Genomic DNA, 21,305 nt, shown 5'->3' on the forward strand with positions numbered 1-21,305 from the left:
TGGGAGGATGGTTTGAGTCCGGGAGGTGGAGGCTTCAGGGAGCTGAGATCATGCCACTGCACTCCAGCCTGGGAGACAGAGCGAGACCCCATCTCAAAAAATCCAAACCAAAACAACAGTAACAAGATACTGTCTCACACATTTTGAGGTACTTAGGGTTAGGCTTCAACACAGGAATTTTCAGGGGACACAATTCAGCCTTTAACTCAATCCCCTGCTTTCTTGCTAATACCCAGCCCCTGCACTTGTGCCTCATTACCCTGCCTCTGTCCCCCATTGCAGAGATGGATGGTCCCTCACTGTCACGCACGTATGTAAGATCCAAGGGCCTTGTCCAAAGCTGAGAGCCACACACAGCCCCCTTCTCACAGTCCCTGCTGCCCCACCGCCTCGGGCATGGGTTCTTTCCTCTTTACTGATTGGGACTGTGAGAGCGTGCCCAAATTTCCATCTCCTACTCCTTGATTATTGGAGTGTGGATGTAGTTTATCCCACCTGTGAAAGGAATCGCATCTATGAAGACAAACAGGAGATCCACCTTCTTACAGTAAGAGAGGGTGACTGGGTAGAAAATGTCACCCAAATTTGTCTTGACACCTCCTAGAGGGGCCATACTGCCATCTGTGTCACCTTCTCAGAGAAGGCTGCCAAGGGTGCATGCAGACAGAGATCTGTTTTCCTCCACTCTCTCCTCTCACCTTCCTTCTTCACTCTGGGGCAAGGTATAGCCACTTCGCTTCACATAACCGCACAGAGTCTAGGGAAAAAATGACATTTGATTAATGAAGCAAATGCAGCTGGTACAGAAGTGACATCTAAATTGTTCCTTTGGTCCCGTTATTTTCCGTAGGAAATTCTTTCTCTCCTCACCCCTCTCCCCCTTTTCCCTTTAAATCGCGTGCATAAAATACGCTAATAACAATCTTCAGTGTCTGTGCATGAGTGACAGCTGAAATAAGAAAAAGACTAATCGTACCTCCTGCAGCCCTGTCACATGGAGATTAAATGAGTCTCTCTCCCCACCCTCTCCCTGTTCCCCACCCCCTCACCCCCACTCTCTCCTCTCTTGGTTCTCAATGAGAATCATGGGCATTTGAATAATAATATTATAGACGCCATCAGGGTGACAGTGGGGAAAAAAATCAGCTCAAACCCATGATTATTCCTTCACTCTAATAATTATTTAAATACCAGATAACTCCTTTCACTCTAATTGAGGCCTTTCAGCCGTCGGCATTACCCGGGCTTTCGCGTTCGCCCTCTCGCTCACCTTGTGCTACCCAACGTGCCTGGACTACCTCTAAGGTCGGTGTTAGGCAGAGCGATGCTCAGAATGCTTGCACATACAGCTGCACAAGGGATATGAAGACAGGTCCTTGAGTAGCATTCCACCCACAGGGACAAGATGGGGCCTCAGACTCTCACATTTAGACCATTTTATTCTCATAGAAATCTTAAACCAAAAGGAGCCTTCTGAGACCATTGGGACCAATTCCCTGCCTCTAGGTAAACTTATTCCTAGGCAGCTTCCAGGAAAATTCGACATCAGAAAATTTCACAATCTCCTTGGCAGGATGCTCTGGAGATCCTCTCTAGACAGAATGTCACCCTTAATATCTAACTTTAGTCCCTTCTGCTGTAGCTCTAACTCTTTGGGAAGAAGGAGCTTTCTGTGCATAGACTAAATCTGACCTATCTGTGGGGTTGTGGCACAGGACACCGTAGCCCCCAAGTTGCAGCAGAGGTGATGGTCCTCAGTGTGACATTTGCCTGGGCCTGCCTGGGCCTACAGGAGGACAGAAGCAATCATTCTCCCCGAGGGGCAAAGGAGCCATTCAGTCATGTGTCCTTCATTCGTTCTGCCCCTTAATCTACCCTCTTTGAATCTGCCCTGAGCACCACCTCGTTGTCCAGGCCCAATGCCACACTCACTTCTGCATATCATGGGGCTACCATCAAAGGCATCTACTTTCCCCAAAACAGGACAGCCTGAAGGCAAAACGTAACTAACTCCCAGGACCCTTCCACCTACAACAGAGGAAGCGTCTGCCTTTTTGTCACGAGGTCTGGGTTCTGACTACAGCCTGTTTCTGACTCATTTTGAGTCGCCCTGGTCAATTTGTTTCCTTTCTGTGGGCTGTGGTGTCTTTCATATTAAAAAAAAAAAAAACTAGTGCGTTGCAATAATCTTATAATCTCCCTCAGCATTCATCCAAAGTTCCTGCTTTAAAGGCACTACTCATTAGAAGGAAGAGCTGAAGGAGAAGACGGACTCCTCTCCACCATGGGAAACGAAGGAGGCTAAGTGACTTCCCCGAACAGCTGCTAACTTCCCTGAATTCACAGCCCTCATTTTCATGCTCATCTTTTCCCTACCACCATCTGGCTCCTCAGGGTGCGTGAGCCCCTTAGTAGGTGCAGCAGTAATAGTAGGCACCCTTTGCTGTTATTGTTATGAAAACTATCAGCTCCAGGATGGTGCTGGAGGTGATGATGATGTTGATGACAGGGTTGTTAGGAATGGAGTTAGTGGCAATGGTGGAGCTACAGATGGGCCCACGGGTATGAGAGCTACTAACATGAACTTTGACTCAATTTAGCAAAATCGTATTTCGAATCTAAATTCTCTTTCCACCAGCTCCTTTTGCTATAAGGGGAAGCCAAGTGGAAACATAGAGGCATGTGCACCCAGATCTCCTGAAAAGAGCAATAGGAGAGGGTAGCAGGGAGGAGAGAATCCTCCACTGAGCTGAACTGGAAACGCCTGGTTGTCATTTCTTCTCTGCTTTGCCACTGACGCCTGCAGCAGCTGATCAGGATGGTATCAGATGCCTTCACTAGCTGTCACTAACACCTGCCTCCTGAATCCTGATTGGGGAGATGGTGTCATCAGGCCCTCCACATAAAATATTCAGTGGCACTTGCTTCCCAGAGAGGCAAGCGTGGCCTCTCCTTGGCATCAGGAACGCTCTGAGTTACATGTCCTGGGAGACTCTGTTGTTTGGGCAAGAGTCCCAGAGCAGCATTCCCTGGTTTGATACTTGGAGTAGGAGAGAGGGAAACTGGTAGAACAGAGACTAGGCAACTTTTGGCTCTTGAGAATGCATGTGACAAGTGACTTCATGCACTAGACAGAGAGGGATGTGACAGAAAGAAGAAAGCATTATTATTAAGAGAAACCTCCTGAGGTTGACACTAGCAGAAAATTGGGGATAGGAGGAAGTGCTACTTGGTATGCAAAGTCATAGACATGTTTGTTTACCGGTGTCTACCAAACTGAGGATGGGAAATTCATTCTACGACAGATGATGGGATGGATGGAGGTGAGGAGCTGGAAATAATGACAAATAAATTGCTAATAACAAAGGCTAATGTATCTTGAACACTTAAGATGGCCAGGAACTGTTCTAAGTGCTTGATATGTATTAACTGATTTCATTGTAATAATACTATGAGGTAGCTACTAGTACTAACCCTCTTTTATATGGATAGTTAGATAACATCATAGAATGGCTAAGTACCTTGACCAAGTGTACACAGCTATAGGCTCCATTTGTATCCAGGCACCTATGTTCAGAGCTCATGCATTTAACTATTATATCACACTGCCTCTCACCAGAGGCACAAAGGTGGGCTCCCTCCCTCCTTACTCAGAATGTGGATAGGAAGCCTGGTCTTTGCCCACTGGGCTCTGCTTGGAACAGCTACTTAGTCACATCAATTTGGCATAGAAAGATGAAGGCTCTCAATGTGCCCTTGAAGTCAGCTGTCTTTATGAAGGCCACACTCCCAAGGTGGGGTGCAAACCTCCTTTCACTGCAGGAGACTGTGCCTCCTCTTGACTCCAGTGTCCAATGACAGCTGTTCCCAGGTGGGCGGTCCCTGAGCCCTGTGAGATGAATTCACTTGACTGGTTACCAGGAGCGGCTTATCCCGAAGCAGATGTTGATTGAGGGTGAGAGGAAAATAGCCCAGCTGGAGTGGTCTGTTTAGAACTCCTGGCCTGAAAAATAAAAAATAAAAAAATAAAAAAGCTCCTGGCCTAATCAACGTCTCCAAGTTGGAGTGAAAAACCTCAGTTGCTATTGGAATCACAGACTCTGGGAACTGAAGGAACCAAGCTTCAAAGTAGCATTTTATCTGAAAAAAGAAATCTTATAGGTTGACTCATTCAAGTACCTTTTGTTTTAAGATCAAAAAATAGGCTCATGGAAATGCTAGACTCGTCTAAAGTGAGTGACACTATAATTCATGAGTCACACAGGCAGAATGTGAACCCAGGGTTCCTGAGACTCCCACCTTTCTTCCTGCCCTGTGACCTCATGCCTTATAGACATCAGGAAAGTTTTTTCATTCTCAGTCTAACTCTCAGGATCCTGTGTTTCCACCAGCCTTCCTGCAGTCTGCAGAGAGGCTACATTGGGACTTGTGCAGTAGTATGATGAGAAGATCACCTTAGATCTATTTCTTTCCGCTTGTCACATACTTCCAGACTTCCCAACTCTGTCACTGGGTCGGGGAGGCCTAGATTTCAAAGGCCCACCCACAATGTTCATCTCATTGTGAATGGGACAGGAAGAATATAAGCAAAAAGAGAAGTCAAGGGCTATGGTGGGATTTCTGCAGTGCCATCTCCTGTGGAGTCTTCAAAGATAATAACAGGCCAGGTGCGGGAGCTCACACCTGTAATCCGAGCACTTTGGGAGGCCGAGGCGGGTGGATCACGAGGTAAGGAGATTGAGAGCAGTGTGACCAACATGGTGAAACCCTGTCTCTACTAAACACACACACACACACACACACACACACACACACACACACAAATTAGCCAGGCGTGGTAGCACGTGCCTGTAGTCCCATCTACTCTGGAGGCTGAGGCAGGAGAATCTCTTGAACCAGGGAGGCAGAGGCCTCAATGAGCCGAGATCACACCACTGCACTCCAGCCTGGGTGATAGAGCAAGACTCCATCTCAATAGTAATAATAATAATAATAATAACAAAAACTAACACAAGTTAAGTGCTCACTGTCTGCCTGCAACCATGCTAAGAGGTTGGTCTCTATATTGTCTCATTTACTGTCACGACAACTTGAAAGGTACATACTGTAGTTATTCCCATTCTACCAGAAAGGGACATGAGACTTGACTTGCCCCGAATCCCAAATTTGTTGCCGAATTCTGTCTAACAACAACAAAAGCCACTCACTATTCAAACTGTGTCTTGCGAGGGTACCAAGCAGGGAGTTGAGGTGACTGATCTTAACTATATACCGTGTCCTTCCATGTTATCTCTGCTACCAGGACCCCCTTCCTTCCCTCGCGGCTCCTCAAGGAGGAACCGCTCTCCACCTGGAACCCAAGGAGCTTTTCTTCCCAGAGACAAAGACAAGGGTGTGCAGAGAATGGCCTATTGCAATTCCCCATCCAGCTGGAGAATTTAAGGATTCTGTTATTTCCTTTCCACAGCTCCTCTTCAGGAATTCACGTCCTGCTACCGGCCTCAGGACATAGCTAAAAATAACCTCTGGTTTCCAAACTGAAAGCTCTGTCTGTTGGGAGGCTTTGCCGGTGTGCGCCTGGGGCCGGAAGGGCTGTGTCAGAGTAACTGAGGTCAACCTGAATCTCAGATCCCTGTTGCCTTCCCCTTTCCAAGGAAGCCCAGGGCCTCATGAGTCACCCCAAACACTCCGGGGGAGTCAGGTTGGAAGAGGGAGTCAGGTGGGACCTACTGTAGCACCATGGTGGCTGCCAGGCCGAGGAGCTGAACAAGAGTAAGGGTCATTCCTAAAGAAACTCTAGGGGATTCTCTAAGTGGTGCCTGTTCTAATTATAACCCCATCCAGCCAGAATGGGGAGTTGAGGGAGAAAGGCCTCTCCTAAGCTGCCTTGGAGCAAATTCTCCATCCTTCAGATGTTTCCATCCCTGCCACCTTATGTGCCCAGAGTTCTGTCTGAACTTGCCTGAGAAGGTTGCTGGATGATCTGTCCAGATGAGAAAAGCTTTCTCTGCGCGACAGCTTGCTGCCTTCTCCTCCTGGTGCCGCAGTCACTTCCCACTGTCCCTCTCCATAAGTCAGGACAGTACCGTGATAGTGATGGAACAGGCCCTGATCTCTGACCTCCAGGTCCTGCTCACTGACCTCCAGGCTCTCCTCTCTGACTTCCTGCCCCTGGCCCAGACTGGCCCTGGCTACAGGCTGTCCTCAGGAGCCCCACCTTGCCTCTCTGGGCAGCTTCCTTCGAACAGGGAAGAGTAAGCGCCAAGGCTCTGGAAGTGGAGGAGCCTTAAAGCCTAGGAGTCAGGAGGCAGGGGGAAGTGTAAAGGAGTCAGGGTTAGAGACTGGGCTTTGAGCACGGCCCACTACAGTCCACAGGTCATTTCATGGATGCTGAAACAGTCAGGAGGCCCCAGCAGTGCCTGAAATGAGACTGAACCTCACTTCACCACCCTTTGCTGCTCCTCACATTCTCCCAAACCTGGTACCCCTGCCCCCGGTGGCTGAAGCTGGACTCAGCTAGCCAGTACTCCCTAGCAAGGAGACTGGTTCTCTATGTGTCCTGGCTCCCCATGTGCTCTGCCTGCAGAGAGGCAGAGGTTGAAGCAATTTCCCGAGGACCTGGCTGCCTGGCAGCAGCTGGGTGTCCACCTTGAGAAGGATGGGGGGATCTCAGGAGATCTGCCTGTCTCCCAAGGGCTTTTCAGGCTCCGGAATGGCACATGTGGGAATCCCAGTCTTGTTGGCTACAACATGTTTCCCTTTCCTGGCAAGTTCTAACAGCTAGTGATCGGGGTTCTTCTTGCTGGAGAAGAAAGGGCTGAGGTCAGAGAGGGGCACTCTCACTCAGGGTGACCAGCTCCTCACCTCTCTGTGGACAACAGAGTTTGAGAAAGTAAAGAGATGCAGTGGAGTGAGGTGATGGAAGTCTAAAATAGGAAGGAATTTTGTGCACAATATCAGACTCTGGGAGCAGTTGACCTGGAGAGCCTGGGGGAGGGCCTGCCTAACAAGCTTTCAAAAAACAGGAGCGATTTCCACTGGACTGGGATAAGACGTGCCGGTTGGGTGGGGAAGACTGGCTTTAGTCCTGACATGGGATTGACTGGCGGGGTGAACTTCAACAGCCTTTTAACCTCTCTGAGAAATGAAAACGATGGCTTCAGAGGCCAGAAATAGAGATGCTTTGTAAAATAAAATTTTTTTAAAAAGCAAGTATTCTATAGCATAAAGGCTAGAGACCAAAATAGATAACAGGATTCCCTGAACATCCCTAAGAGGGAGAAAGTATGTTAAAAATAGAAAAACCAAAATTCAGAAGAAAGAGACTCACAGAGCTAAACCAGGATGGGGACCCTGGGTCAGGCCAGCCTCTTCGCTCCTCCTAGAACTTATTTTTGGTCTGACCACTCTGCCTTGTATTTTGCAGAATCATGTGAGGGCCAACCAGGGAAGGTGGAGCAGATGAGCACACACAGGAGCCGTCTCCTCACCGCCGTCCCTCTCAGCATGGAACAGACGCGGCCCTGGCCCCGGGCCCCGGAGGTGGACAGCCGCTCTGTGGTCCTGCTCTCAGTGGTCTGGGTGCTGCTGGCCCCCACAGCAGCTGGCATGCCTCAGTTCAGCACCTTCCACTCTGAGAATCGTGACTGGACCTTCAACCACTTGACCGTCCACCGAGGGACGGGGGCCGTCTACGTGGGGGCCATCAACCGGGTCTACAAGCTGACGGGCAACCTGACCATCCAGGTGGCTCATAAGACAGGGCCAGAAGAGGACAACAAGTCTTGTTACCCACCCCTCATCGTGCAGCCCTGCAGCGAAGTGCTCACCCTCACCAACAATGTCAACAAGCTGCTCATCATTGACTACTCTGAGAACCGCCTGCTGGCCTGTGGGAGCCTCTACCAGGGGGTCTGCAAGCTGCTGCGGCTGGATGACCTCTTCATCCTGGTGGAGCCGTCCCACAAGAAGGAGCACTACCTGTCCAGCGTCAACAAGACGGGCACCATGTATGGGGTGATTGTGCGCTCCGAGGGTGAGGACGGCAAGCTCTTCATCGGCACAGCCGTTGATGGGAAGCAGGATTACTTCCCAACCCTGTCCAGCCGGAAGCTGCCCCGAGACCCTGAGTCCTCAGCCATGCTCGACTATGAGCTACACAGCGATTTCGTCTCCTCCCTCATCAAGATCCCTTCAGACACCCTGGCTCTGGTCTCCCACTTTGACATCTTCTACATCTATGGCTTTGCTAGTGGGGGCTTTGTCTACTTTCTCACTGTCCAGCCCGAGACCCCCGAGGGTGTGGCCATCAACTCCGCTGGAGACCTCTTCTACACCTCACGCATCGTGCGGCTTTGCAAGGATGACCCCAAGTTCCACTCATATGTGTCCCTGCCCTTCGGCTGCACCCGGGCCGGGGTGGAATACCGCCTCCTGCAGGCTGCTTACCTGGCCAAGCCTGGGGACTCGCTGGCCCAGGCCTTCAATATCACCAGCCAGGATGATGTACTCTTCGCCATCTTCTCCAAAGGGCAGAAGCAGTATCACCACCCGCCCGATGACTCTGCCCTGTGTGCCTTCCCCATCCGGGCCATCAACTTGCAGATCAAGGAGCGCCTGCAGTCCTGCTACCAGGGCGAGGGCAACCTGGAGCTCAACTGGCTGCTGGGGAAGGACGTCCAGTGCACCAAAGCGGTAAGGAGGCACGCACCTCGCTCTGCTCCTGCTCCGTGACACAGGTTCCAACCTTCCTGTCCATGCCCTGGGGCACACCTGCTCCCACACCACCACAGGCCTGAAATGAAAGAGGTTTTCAGACTCAGGTTATCAGGGTCTTATGTACACCAGATACTTGGGATACGTGTGTTGATTCGTTATCATTTCAAATATATGTATTGAGTGCCTATATCACACCAGGTGCTACTGTAAATGCTTCAGGCTTCAGCTGTGAACCATATAGCCCTACAAAGCTCACTGCCCTCAGGGAGATTATATGCTAGTTGCGTGAGACAAATGAACACATAATATATGTTAGTTTGCCAAATGGGGATAATGGCTATAGAGAAAAATAAACAGTGAAGGGGAAGAGGCAGTAGTTGACAGGACTGACTCACTGAGAAAGTGGTGTCTAAGCAAAGACTGAGGATGAGAAGAAAGGGAGTCATGCAGGTGTCCAGAGAAAGCATTCCAGAGAGAGAGAAAGGGTGAGGAGAATGTGCAAAGAATTCAGGGCATGCCTGGAGTGTCAGAGGAACAATAAGGAGGCCACTGCAGCCAGATCAGAGTATATGAGAGAAAGAGCAGCAGGTGATTGGGTCTATCAGAAGTAATGGGCACCAGGTCATGTACACACAGAGCCATAGACCATTGTGGTTCCCAGTGAGGGGGTCAAGTGGAGATCGGAAATCTAAGTCAGAGGAGAGGGAAAGGAGTCTGACTTGACCAATTGATGGAAAACTGGAGAAGAATCAAGAGTGTGGACAAAGGCAAAAGAGGAGGGGATGAAAAGCTGAGAATCCAGACCTGAGGAAAGCAGAGACAAGAAAATCAGTGGCAAGCACTGCCCTGTCAGAGGCTCATGGTGCTATCATCAAAGTATTCACGATCCACTCTTCCTTCCATCATTTATCCAGCCATCCAACCATCCATTCATTTATCCACCCATCTCTCCTCCGTTCATCCCCTTTCCTTCCCTCCTTTTATTCTCCTATCCATCTATTCCTCCCTCCTCCTTAGCTCTCTCCCCCATGCATCTCTCTATCCATCCATCCATCCATCCATCCATCTATTCAGCCATTTACCCATCCCTCCATTCATCTGTCCCTGATCCTTCCCTTCATTCTTTCCTCCATCCCTTCATCCACCTATCTCTTTATCCATGCACCCTTCTTTTTTTCTCCCTTAATTTATGCCTCTATCTTTATCTATCCGTCATCCATTTGTCTCTCTAGCCCTCCATCTATCCATTCATCCCTCTCTTTATTCATCCACCATCATCCATCTACCCATCCCTCCATTCATTTACAAATAGTATTGAAGATCTTCTGAATGCCTGGCACTGTACTAGGCACTGGGGATGCAAACATAAAAAGACATGATTGGCTGGGCACGGTGGCTCACATCTGTAATCCCAGCACTTTGGGAGGCTAAGGCAGGCAGATTGCTTGAGCTCAGGAGTTCGATACCAGCCTAGGCAACATGAAAAAACTCCGTCTCTACAAAAAATCCAAAAATTAGCCGGGTGTGGTGATGTGCACCTGTAGTCCCAGCTACTCTGGAAGCCTGAGCATGGGAGGTGGAGGTTGCAGTGAGCCAAGATCGCGCTACTATACTCCAGCCTGAGTGACAGAGTGAGACCCTGTCTCAGAAAAAAAAAGAAAAAGAAAGACGTGATCACTAATCTGACAGATCTTAAAATCTAGTAGGAGAGAGAGACACACAGAGAGAGAGAGACAGAGAGAGAGAGAGAGAGAGAGAGAGAGAGAGAGAGAGAGAGACAGCTGGCAACATAATGTAGTGGCTAAGAGTTTGAGCTTCTGAGACAAAAGCCAGGCTTCAAATTCCGTCTGTGTTTCTTCCTCCCTTCTTCAGAAGCACCTTATCATCTCTATGTTCTCATCTGTGAGATGGGAATGAGAATGCCTAGCTCATGGGATGATCAGATGAGATAATACATGGAGAGATTAGCACCATGCCTGGAAATGTTAGGTTTATCATTACACAGGGAGTTAACAGGGAGTGTGAGAAGTGCAAAAGTAGGTTTCCTATACACAGTGCTGAGGGCTCTGGATCTGCAGCCTAGAAAAAAATATATGAGACCAAGGGGCCCATATGGCTACCTTCTGAGTACTCTAAATTAAAGGTGCCTGCCATTGGGACCAAACACTAGTACTTGAAGCAAGAAAACATTCCAAGGCTACGCTTCTATTCCTGTCATCATTTGCTTGGTATGGTAGAAGAGTCGTGGTTAAGGCTTTGAAGTAAAACAGATGGGGATTAAAAATCAGTCCTACCAGTTACTACTTGTGTGACTTTGGCAAGTTATGTACCTGATCTGAGCTGTAAGTTTTTCATCTTTAAAATAGAGATAATATTATCTTCTTTTGATGGTTAGTATGAGGATCAAATGGAAAATTTATGTAAAGTGCTTAGCACAATACCTGGAACATAATAAGCATTCAATAAATGGGCAGCTATGATTATGAATATTAATCACAGTAGTAAAGAGCCAGGTATTTTCTTAGTTATCTTACTGTTGTAAAATGAGGAAGCTGGACTAGATAGTCTCTAGTTTTTTGTTTTGTTTTGTTTTTTTAACACCAAAATTATATGGCCACTGGCCTTAACTAATGGGGAGAAGTGGAGAGGAAATGTAACCCTCTGTAAGGGTTAAACGCTTGCAGAGTCCAGCCTAGTTCCCATAACCCAGTGGGGGCCTTGTCAGGAGGAAACTGCTGATTCCTGCCTGCTTCTGAGCAAGAGGAAAGAGGAAGATGACACTCTTCTCTGCTCCAGCGCAGAGAGACAAGCCTGGGCTAGTTACAAAAGGACAGGAAAGGCACTGGGAGAGAGGTGACAGTGAGTGGGGCCGGGACCTTAGAGTGGAGAGCCCCTTGCCTCCACCCCTTCAGTACCACACCCTTCTGGTGCAGGGGCTGCAAGAGGAATGGCCCCTTAAAGATCCCTACAGTCCAAAGGACCAAGACCCGGGGACCCAGAAATATTTTGGTGGCCTTAGAGGGGAATAAGGATAAATGAAAGAAGCTGTGGTCACAGAGCTTGATTTTAACATGACTGGAATAACATGGAAATCTCAGATCAAAAATTTGAGCTCTGATCCCAGAAAAGGGAGGAAGAAGGGGTCTATCACTCATTGAATAGCAGCTATGTCCTAAAGGCTAAGCTTGGCAATTTAAGTGTTATCTCACTTGCTCCTCACAATGACCCCATAAAGCAAGAGTTATCATCCCCATTTTACAGATAAAAAAAAACAAAGGCCCACAACGACTAAGCAAGTTGCTCAGATCTCCACAGCTATAAGTGATAAAGTGGGGATTTGAATTTAGTTGGTCTATATTACTTCTTAGTCCAGGCTCTTTCTATGTAGCCCTTCTGTTTCCAAGGAAAGCCATACACCAAGCTCTCAACCATTGGAGCAAAAGTAAAGGCACATCAGGTGTTTGGAAATATCTGACAATATATTGAAAAAGAACTTGAAGAGAAAAGAAATTCTAGCCAATCCTAAGGGCTTAGGCTGAGAATAAATCTTTTTTTTTTTTTTTTAATAGTTCTGGAGATTCTAGAATCAATAAGATGGTAGCAAAATCCAGAATTACTAGGTTTTTGCTTCTGCATCATTTCTCAAAAGCTGACTTGGGCTATGCCTGTGCCCAGACTCTGTGGCCTTACCAGCCCTGCAGAAAGTGGGAAAGAAATGGAAGCCATGAAATTAAGGACTTTTAGAGCTCAAAGGAAGCTTGACAATTACTTGGTCCAATACTTTTACTTTACAGATGAGAAAACTGAGGCTGAGACAGGGTACATGACATATGAAGGTCACACAGCTGGTTTCAGTAGAGAAAGGACTAAAATCTGGATCACTTTCTTCTTAGCCAGGGCAGTAACTGCCTGGAGTGTAGGGATGAGATGAGGAAGAGAAGTACAAAATGTAAAATGTGTAGCTGATAACTCTGACCAGCCTTTCTAGGGAGCTAGAATTCCCATGGTTGGCTCCAGTGATGTGCTGGTAAATATTAAATAACTGGCTCTATGCAGGCCGGGGAGGGAGAGGAAAGCTCTGGTTTGTAGCCCCTGCCAATTGCCATGGTATAAATACACCTATCCTGGCTGATTTCAAGCATCATGGGATGTCACTTAATGCACAGTTATCCCCTGTGAGCTGGCTTCAGCACACCACAGCTTCACTCCCTTTCTGAGAAACTCATTCCTTCTGCTCTGCGAGGCTCCATATTATCCCAGGTTCAAAAGTCATCTTAACCTAAAAATTTGTTTTCTTTCCTGAAGAATATACACACACAAGTGCAGCACCATCATTCCTACCAGTAGCAGGAGCAGCAGCTCTCTACAAAACACTACGGAACCACAAAAAATGAGCCTCTGCTCCCTTTGGGACTGAGAAGAGAAAGGAAGGGAAGTCCTTGGTTTAAAAAAAAAAAAAATCACATGCCATAACTTATAAACCAATTATTCCAAAGAAATGAGGCTGTCAACGAGTGATGATGTGTCAGCCTGCTCTTCCCTGGTGAGGGTGAGAGGAGGCTGAAGGGAGCAGGGGGGCAGGCTGCTCTGCTGCTTTCTATGATTCCTATGACAGCCATTTCCTTCCTCCTCTGGGATGCCTTCGCAGACCCAGAAGGAACAGCTGCCACAGGACGCGGGGCTCTTTCTGGCCCAGATCCTGCAGCCTTTGCCACAGGATTCCACATTGTGCCATTAACTGGGGCATGTCAGAGCATCCGTGCTGGCCCAGCCCTGTGCTGAGCACTGTATACAGAATGCAAACCCCTCAGCAGCCCCTGCCTCAGGAAGCATTACAGTCTTTGTCTTTCATTCTTTTTTAGATGAGAGACCTAAGATCTTGAGATCTTAGAAATCATCAATTTAACATTACCTTCAACAGCCCTACAGGAGGACCCTACTGGTCCAAGTTTTCACAACCAGTTTGTGGCAGAACAGGGAATAGGATCAAGATCTTCCTACTTTCTTTCCAGCAATTTTTTTTGTTTTTCTTTTTGAGACGGAGTCTGTCGCCCAGGCTGGAGTGCAGTGGCGCGATCTCAGCTCACTGCAACCTCCGCCTCCTGGGTTGCACGCAATTCTCCTGCCTCAGCCTCCCGAATAGCTGGGATTACAGGCACACACCACCACGCCCAGCTGATTTTTTGTATTTTTGGTAGAGACAGGTTTTCACTATGTTGGCCAGACTGGTCTCAAACTCCTGACCTCGTGATCTACCCGCCTCGGCCTCCTAAAGTGCTGGGATTACAGGCATGAGCCACCATGCCTGGTCAGTTTTTTTTTTCACTTGCTCAAGGTGATCTTTCAAATGTGCTCCGGTCACTCCTGACAGACACATTATGGAGCCACACCACCACTCTCTTTAAAGGCTGGAAATACAAAGGACACCACCTCCAGAATTCTCTCTTTATTATATTTACCCAAACATTGTTGAAGATCTATGATGCACAATAGTGGAAATAGCTGGACAACTTAACACAAATCTTTTGCATGCATTATTTCATTTGTTCCTTCACAGTTCTATCAGAAAGGTGAGCAGGTATTATTCCAAAGGAAGAAATTGAGGCATATGTAGATTAACTTTTCCAAAGTGTAAGGTACTATCCAATATTATTATGACACTTCCGATCTCTTTCCAGTATGGAAAGATAGTAGGGAGCTAGAATTCCCATGGTTGGCTCCAGTGAGGTGCTGGTAAATATTGAACAACTGGATAGTTGAATGGCCTAAAATTTCTTGTGCCCAAAGGGAGACCCTACAGCCCAAGAAACAAACAAAAAACCCTCTCTGGGCTGGTAGAAATCCTGTAATGTTGCCTTTAGACTGATTATGCACTGAAGGAACTCTTGTCTGAAGTAGAAAGATCCCCACAGAATGCCATGGTCCCGAGGGACATTAAAATAAATAGCTTGACAAATTGATCCTAGTTCTCCTGGCAGAAAGGTAGATGCAGGTGACTCCAGGTGAGTGGAAGGTTACTGCCTGTTCTTTTGTCTGGCTTCATAAGAACCAACATGGAATTTGTGGGTGAGCTGGTGAGAAGATTTTGTCTGCAGCATGTGTTAGGGCCCCTGAACTCCCACATCTGCCTCTCTGAGGCCTGGCGTCCTAAGACTGGAAGTTGGGGATATGAGTTATATAGAGACTCCACCAAGCCTCCACTGTTACTCACCCCAGTTCCTTCCCCTTTCCTCCAGCCTGTCCCCATCGACGATAACTTCTGTGGACTGGACATCAACCAGCCTCTGGGAGGCTCAACTCCAGTGGAGGGCCTGACCCTGTACACCACCAGCCGGGACCGCATGACCTCTGTGGCCTCCTACGTTTACAACGGCTACAGCGTGGTTTTTGTGGGGACTAAGAGTGGCAAGCTGAAAAAGGTAAGAGTCTATGAGCTCAGATGCCCCAATGACATTCAGCTCCTCCGCAGAAAGTCCCTCTTGGAAGGTAGCTATTGGTGGAGATTTAACTACAGGCAACTTTATTTTCTTGGGGAACGAAGGTGAAATTGGGAGGTAAGAAGGGGTTAATTTTGTGACTTAGCTTCTAACTGCTTCCTCCAGCCCTCAGTCATTGGGTATGTAAGGAATGCAAGCATGTTTCAATATTTCCCAAACTTTAAGAAAAAACTTGAAGAAGGTACATACATCTGCAAAAGCAAAAAAAAAAAAAAAAAAAAAAACACATTGCTCTTCATTCCCAAATCAAGCAAAACTAAATTTTTGGTTACGTACATTATAAATCTCCAACATCACAAATCCCTCCCTAGGACCTGTCAAGTTGATTATACTGGTCTTTGTTGAATTCAGAGAAGTTGGTTGAAGCAGATTATTGGTCCCAATTCTAAGACCTGGGGCAAACGGTGGGTGCTGCTCTCTGATGGTGTATGATGCCTGAAGAAAACGCCATTCTCCAGTCTTTCCTTTTCCTGCAATCACAGTCTCTTCCCTTCCCAGCTCCCCACCCAGATGTGAGCTGCCAGGTGGAAGTAGACATTTTACCTTGTGTCTCCTTGGGCACTTCTGCCAGCTGGAGGGCACAGGCTGTCTGGGGCTGGCAGCATGGGAGGCCTCTTGTGCAGCAAGCTGAAGCCAACAGCTTGTGCCTGCTTGTCTAGTGCCTAGGGTGCAGAGAGGGTGCACAATCTGGTTCATTATATGGGATTAGAGCAGCCACATTCTTTCCGGTCTCAGCTAATCCCCTTTTCCCAAGCTTACCCTCCTGCCACCTTTCCCTAGTCCCAGCACCTGTGGATCAAGGAACATGCAAGACCTCGCTGCCTCTCACCCTTTGATGTTGACATCACCCTGGAGCTCTTTCCTTATAATCCATTTAGAGCCTTGGGAGGGATGCTGTTTGGAAATGTGGAAGGAGGGTAACCTGGAGTGAGCCCAGGGAAGAATTTCCATGTTCTGCTTGTTCTGAATTACTGCCAGGGGAGGTGAGAAGAACTAGTCTGGGTTCACCTAGTAGTGCTAAACCCTCCAGGCTTCTTCTGGTTCCCATGATACCAAAGACGTTTAACCATTTCCTCACTTGTGTAGAAGTTCCTACATGTTCCTCTTCTGTGCCCTCCACTCTGCCTGGGACTAGAGACCCTAGCTTGGCTTTTCAGCACGTGGAAGAGAGAAAGAATGTGGTCCTTGTGTTTGCTTTTCCAAAATGGGAAGGGGGGGAGTTGCTCTGTGAAATTCTGCTAAGGTTTAAAAGTGGCTTCTACCAGGAAGCCGTTTGGCTTGGAACCCTGAAGCTGGTTACTTCCCTGCTCAGCCAGGGCCACCACATCCAGTTGGGCAAATTGTGCCTGGCCTAGGGGGATTGTGTTAAGGAGCCTAGTGGGAGTTGAAATCCAGCCTGAGCTCTCCCTGTCACATGATGTACCCTGTGGTATAAACATCTGCCCAGTGGGCCTTCTCTTTCTAAGTCATCTGCCCATAGGGACCACCTTTTCCTAAATGGCACACAGGCTCTCTAAGGGCCAGCAGAAGCCACACAGGCTGGTGTGAGCACCTTTCCCCGACCTTCAGTCACTGCTCCAGGTCATGTGTGTCATTCTGTCTCCTTGATTCTCTTGAAAGTTCCATGAAAGGCAGGGGTCATGCTTTTTGGACTATTCCCTTCTTCCCCTTAAATCCCCTCACCAAGTGTTCACTCATGGGATAGGCTTCAAAACTGCTTTGAAAAACAGAACCATTCTTTAAGGAACCTTAGAGAGTGCCTGGCCCAATACTCTCATTATTTGACAGGGAAACTGAGGTCCAGAGAAGAAAATTGACTTGCCCAAGCGTAGAGATCTAAGACAAGTTGCTTCTTGCCTTGACACCCAATTTGGCACCATTTTTACTTAAAGAAGCAGCTCTAGAGCCCAGGGAGGGAGACCGAGAATGATCTTCAGGTCCAGGCTTGCTACAGAGGTCAGCTAGGGGCTAGTGCTTTCACTCTCTTCAGATCTAGATGTGAATTAAGGAATCAGTGTATAATGAATGGATGGATGAGAAGTGAATAAAGGAAAAGGGACCCAACCAGACACAAAGGGACCTTGGGTTGCCTTTCCCCATATCTCCATGCATCGCGCACAGCACACACCAGGGGCTGCTTGGCATCTTTCCAAGTCACACACCTGAGTTGGCCAAGTTCTCCTGGCCTTATTGAAACCCTGACAGACAAGTTGCTGTGGAGACAAGTCAGCAGGTTCAAGGGCAAAGCTGGGGGCGTGGTTACCCACAGCTTGTTCTGACCTGTGAGTTGGCTGCTGCTTCTCACTCTTTGCTTGGCCTTTCTTTGGCAGTTTCTATGAGCTCATGATACCCCTCCTTCCTCCTCTGTGCAGCTCACCCTTCTTTCCCACCCACGCTGCTTTGAGGTACTTGACATTCATATCCAGGCCCCTGCTGGCCTCCCATCTACCAACTTACTTGCTCCCACCCCTCTCCAGAGAAATAACCCATGAAGAATTTATGGAATGTCCCCAGGAAACCCTACTATGGTCCAGGCCCCATAGCTCTTTCAACACAGGAAGGAAAATAAAGAAAAAAATAGCTAAGAGTTTGGAAAGGGAAGGGAAGGCGGGTGCGTCAGAACTACTCACTTCTCCCGGCGTCTGTCAGGCTGTCCAGCCCTCATCTACTGTGGCCTGTAGAAACAGGATGTCCCTGTGTATGGAAGTTTAGAGGAAGCAGAGACTTGCTAGAAGCGATAGGACCACAGGGCGCTCTTATGTGCTGTGTCACATAGCTGCTTATACACCGCTGTCTGCAAGATGCATAGAGAGCACCCTAGACAAGACCACTGCCTTCTGAGCTGCAAACAAGTGGAAGGAACAGACAGAATAAGGTTAAGTCCCCAAAACCTGTATGTGAGGATGGACGCAGTGGCTCACACCTATAATCCCAGCACTTTGGGAGGTCAAGGCAGGTGGATCAGCTAAGGTCAGGAGCTTGAGACCAGCCTGACCAACATGGTGAAACCTCGTCTCTATTAAAAATACAAAAATTAGCTGGGCATGGTGGCATCTGCCTGTAGTCCCACCCCCTTGGGAGGCTGAGACGGGAGAATCACCTGAACCCAGGAGATGGAGGTTACAGTGAGCCAAGATCATGCTACTGCACTCCAGCCTGGGCAACAGAGTGAGACTCCATCTCAAAAACAAAACAACAACAACAAAAAAACCCAGGAGTTTGAGACCAGCCTGACCAATGTGGTGAAATCCTGTCTCTACTAAAACTTTGAAAATTAGCCGGGCGTGGTGGCACGCACCTGTAATCCCAGCTACTCAGGAGGCTGAGGCAGGAGAATTGCTTGAACCTGGGAGGTGGAGGTTGCTGTGAGCCTAGACCGTGCCACTGTACTCTAGCCTGGGTGACAGGGCAAGACTGTGTCCCCCCTCTCCCCCCAAAAAAACTATATGTGCAATGCTTGCATAAGCTAAGGGTCAGTGCATTGCAGGTGATAAGAAGACATGCAAAGATTCACCATAAGGGTGGAATAATTCAAACAAAACAGCAACTGTAGTGTGATCAGTCTGCAAGGCTTTACTGAAAAGGAAGATTACCAGGGTCTGCTTATAGACTAGATGAGACAGATGAAGTGATGAGTTGGGGGACAGAAGGGCATTCTAGACCTTGGGTGCCACACTGAGAAGGTACAAAGCACATGCAATGAAGGTCCAACATGCAGAGGAGCTTGGAAGACTTGGACAGATAAGAGGGGAGGGAGACCCCCTGTGAGACTTTAAGCCCTAAGGAGATCAAGCGAAAAGGATCTTGGGATTTTAGCGAACCGTGAGGTTGACATGAGCCAACTGTGTGATACATTGCTTTAACAAAGTTAGTCTTCATCATGATAATAGAAGAACAGCTTCTGTGTCACGAGACATAGTGACTCCACCTTACCTTGAAGATAACATCACAAGAGGGTGTTAAGCAAACTCAAGTGCCAGATAAACAAGAGCTGAACGGATGTGGGAATCATGCTATGTGAAGGGGAAAAGAGTGAATAAAGCAGGACATAGAACAGCTGTCTTTAGATAACATAATTTACTGAGCACTTATTATATGTCACATGCTATTGAAGAGCTTTATATCTGTTAACTCATTTACTCTTTTACTCTATGAGGTAGGTGCTCTCACCTCCATTTTAAAGATGAGGAAATGGAGGCCAAGAAAGGTTAAAAAATAATAATAAAGCCACACAGTAAATAAAATAGCAGAGCTAGGACTAGAACCGTGATTATCTGGTTTTACAATCTGCCGGCTTATTCATTAAGCTATGGAAGATGAATTAGGCTTATTCAGTGTGACCCCAGAGGGCAGAATAGGGCCACTGGGTAGGCGTTACAGCACAGCAGCTTTCCCCTTCATATAAGGAAAACATTTTTTACAGCCAGACTGTCCCAGGATGGAAAGAGCTGACTCAGGAGGGAATGAGGTCCTAGTCAGTGGAAATAAGCAAGCAAAGACTGGATGGTCACCAACCAGGGGTGCTGCCAAGGGGATTCCTGCATCAGATCTCATGGTCTTTTCAATGATGCTGCCACTATTTCTCTGGCTCTGTCAGCAAAGCGTGCGATGAAGGAGTATGGGCTGAGGCAGAGAAGAGGAGCAGAAAAAGGAAGACCAAGGACCCCTGGGTGTGGACTTTGGAATGAGGCTGGTTTTGAGCCTGCCCTCAGAGTAGCAGAAAGCCCCTCAGGGTCAGGTGGGAGGGGCTCGGCACAGACACGGCAAAGCCTGGCCAGGATGATGAGGACAGGCAGGCCTGGGGCCAGATGTAGGGGAGGGAAAAGCAGGTTATCCTGGGGCCCAGGTCCAGTTCCTCATGACAGCATCCCTCCTGGTTAAGAATAGGCAGTGAGAGTCCAGATGATACAGACTGAGTGCGAACACCAAAGCGGATGGAGGAAGAGTGGCAACAGGAACTGGAAACTCATTTTACATGATTTTCCAGGTTTCAGGGCAGAGACAGGTGGCAAATCAAGCTCATGTCATGGGGCAAAAGAGGGAGGATGTCAAGCTGAGCAAGTGAAAGATGCCAGGACAATGGAAGGAAGGACTATCTTGGGTTCAGGGTGAAGTTCCTTTGGTTTCTTCCTTCCATTTGCAGCTGCTAAACTGCCACCTCAGCCCAGGTTTCACATCCCTGCAGGGCTCCTCACAGAAGCTGGAGGGTAGTGTTTTGCTGGGGCTCTCTAGCCTCTCAGTCCCAGGGACCTTAAACAACAGCAGATGCTGCTGGCTCTCTTCTCCATCCCCATCAGAAACCTCTTTTGCTGCTCAAGCATTGTGACATGTCCTTTACCCTATCCCTTCAACCACTGTGCATGGCACCCTCCTAGACCCCACAGCATCTGGCAAGGGAGCAGCTGCTAAGGTGTCTACCTCCCTTGAGATTCACAGATCCTTGAGGGCAGGGACCTTCCTTTTCACATTCATCACCCCATCCCCACTGCCAGATACACATTAGGTGCTCATGAAAGTGATCTCAAATGTATTGGGTGTCTATTCTATGCTAGACATCTATTGGTACTAATTGAAATAGAATCAGACACCAACAGTGACTCCTGTTGATGTGGTTGGTTGCAAAGGAAGGAAGGTATGATGTGTTGGGTAGGTCGGTGCCGGGAGGAGGAGGGTTGGCATGGCAGTGGCATGAGAAGTAAAGGAAACAGGACAACTTCTGGTGGGTAACAGGAAAGGAGTTTGTTTTCTGGTTAACAACATCTGGAAGAGGGTGGGGTGGTAATCTCAGAAATGTTGGCTAGAAGAAGGGGACAGCGTTTACACCGTTGCCTGGAGGGCCCCAGAATAGTACAGACAGCCATCTACTTCACCTGGATCAGATGCAGGCTTGTGTATAGCAGGGAAGCAGGCAAGAATGCCCAGGGAACCACTGCTTCCTCCACCAGTCTCTGTTTATATGACTCCTGGGATGTTTTTGTAAATCCCCAGAGACTTTCCAAGCTCTGGGGAGGGCCCCAGCCTATTCTGGCACTACCTTCTTTCCCATTAGCTAATGGTGGCCGATGAAATGCCTGTGAAATTCTTAAAGGA

The 21,305-nt window shown here is 48.1% G+C and overlaps 1 protein-coding gene and 2 long non-coding RNA genes across 5 annotated transcripts in view; 1 reads left to right on the forward strand and 2 right to left on the reverse strand.

The window, feature by feature from the left end:
- PLXNA2 (plexin A2) overlaps window positions 1–21,305 on the forward strand; it is a 222,847-nt gene that overhangs the window by 18,257 nt on the left and 183,285 nt on the right. Inside the window, exons 2-3 of the mRNA XM_017888311.1 lie at window positions 7,427–8,694; window positions 14,955–15,137. Coding sequence (XP_017743800.1) covers window positions 7,462–8,694; window positions 14,955–15,137 — 1,416 coding nt within the window. The 5' untranslated portion in view covers window positions 7,427–7,461. The remainder of the gene's footprint in view (window positions 1–7,426; window positions 8,695–14,954; window positions 15,138–21,305) is intronic.
- Window positions 140–8,539, reverse strand: LOC108539546 (uncharacterized). Of its 3 annotated transcripts, XR_001888425.1 has the most exons (4): window positions 8,449–8,539; window positions 3,651–4,003; window positions 631–757; window positions 140–495 (listed from the first exon to the last, which is right to left on the reverse strand). It is a non-coding gene; the product is annotated as an uncharacterized LOC108539546 (long non-coding RNA). The 3 variants fall into 3 exon arrangements; XR_001888424.1 differs by having other exon boundaries at window positions 140–757; window positions 3,808–4,003; XR_001888423.1 differs by having other exon boundaries at window positions 140–757.
- On the reverse strand, window positions 8,710–18,054 carry LOC108539548 (uncharacterized). The gene is made up of 3 exons (XR_001888426.1): window positions 17,846–18,054; window positions 15,759–15,877; window positions 8,710–8,794 (listed from the first exon to the last, which is right to left on the reverse strand). It is a non-coding gene; the product is annotated as an uncharacterized LOC108539548 (long non-coding RNA).

The sequence above is a fragment of the Rhinopithecus bieti genome, unplaced genomic scaffold, assembly GCF_001698545.2.
Source record: "Rhinopithecus bieti isolate Rb0 unplaced genomic scaffold, ASM169854v2 scaffold_15813, whole genome shotgun sequence".
Lineage (NCBI taxonomy): Eukaryota > Metazoa > Chordata > Mammalia > Primates > Cercopithecidae > Rhinopithecus > Rhinopithecus bieti.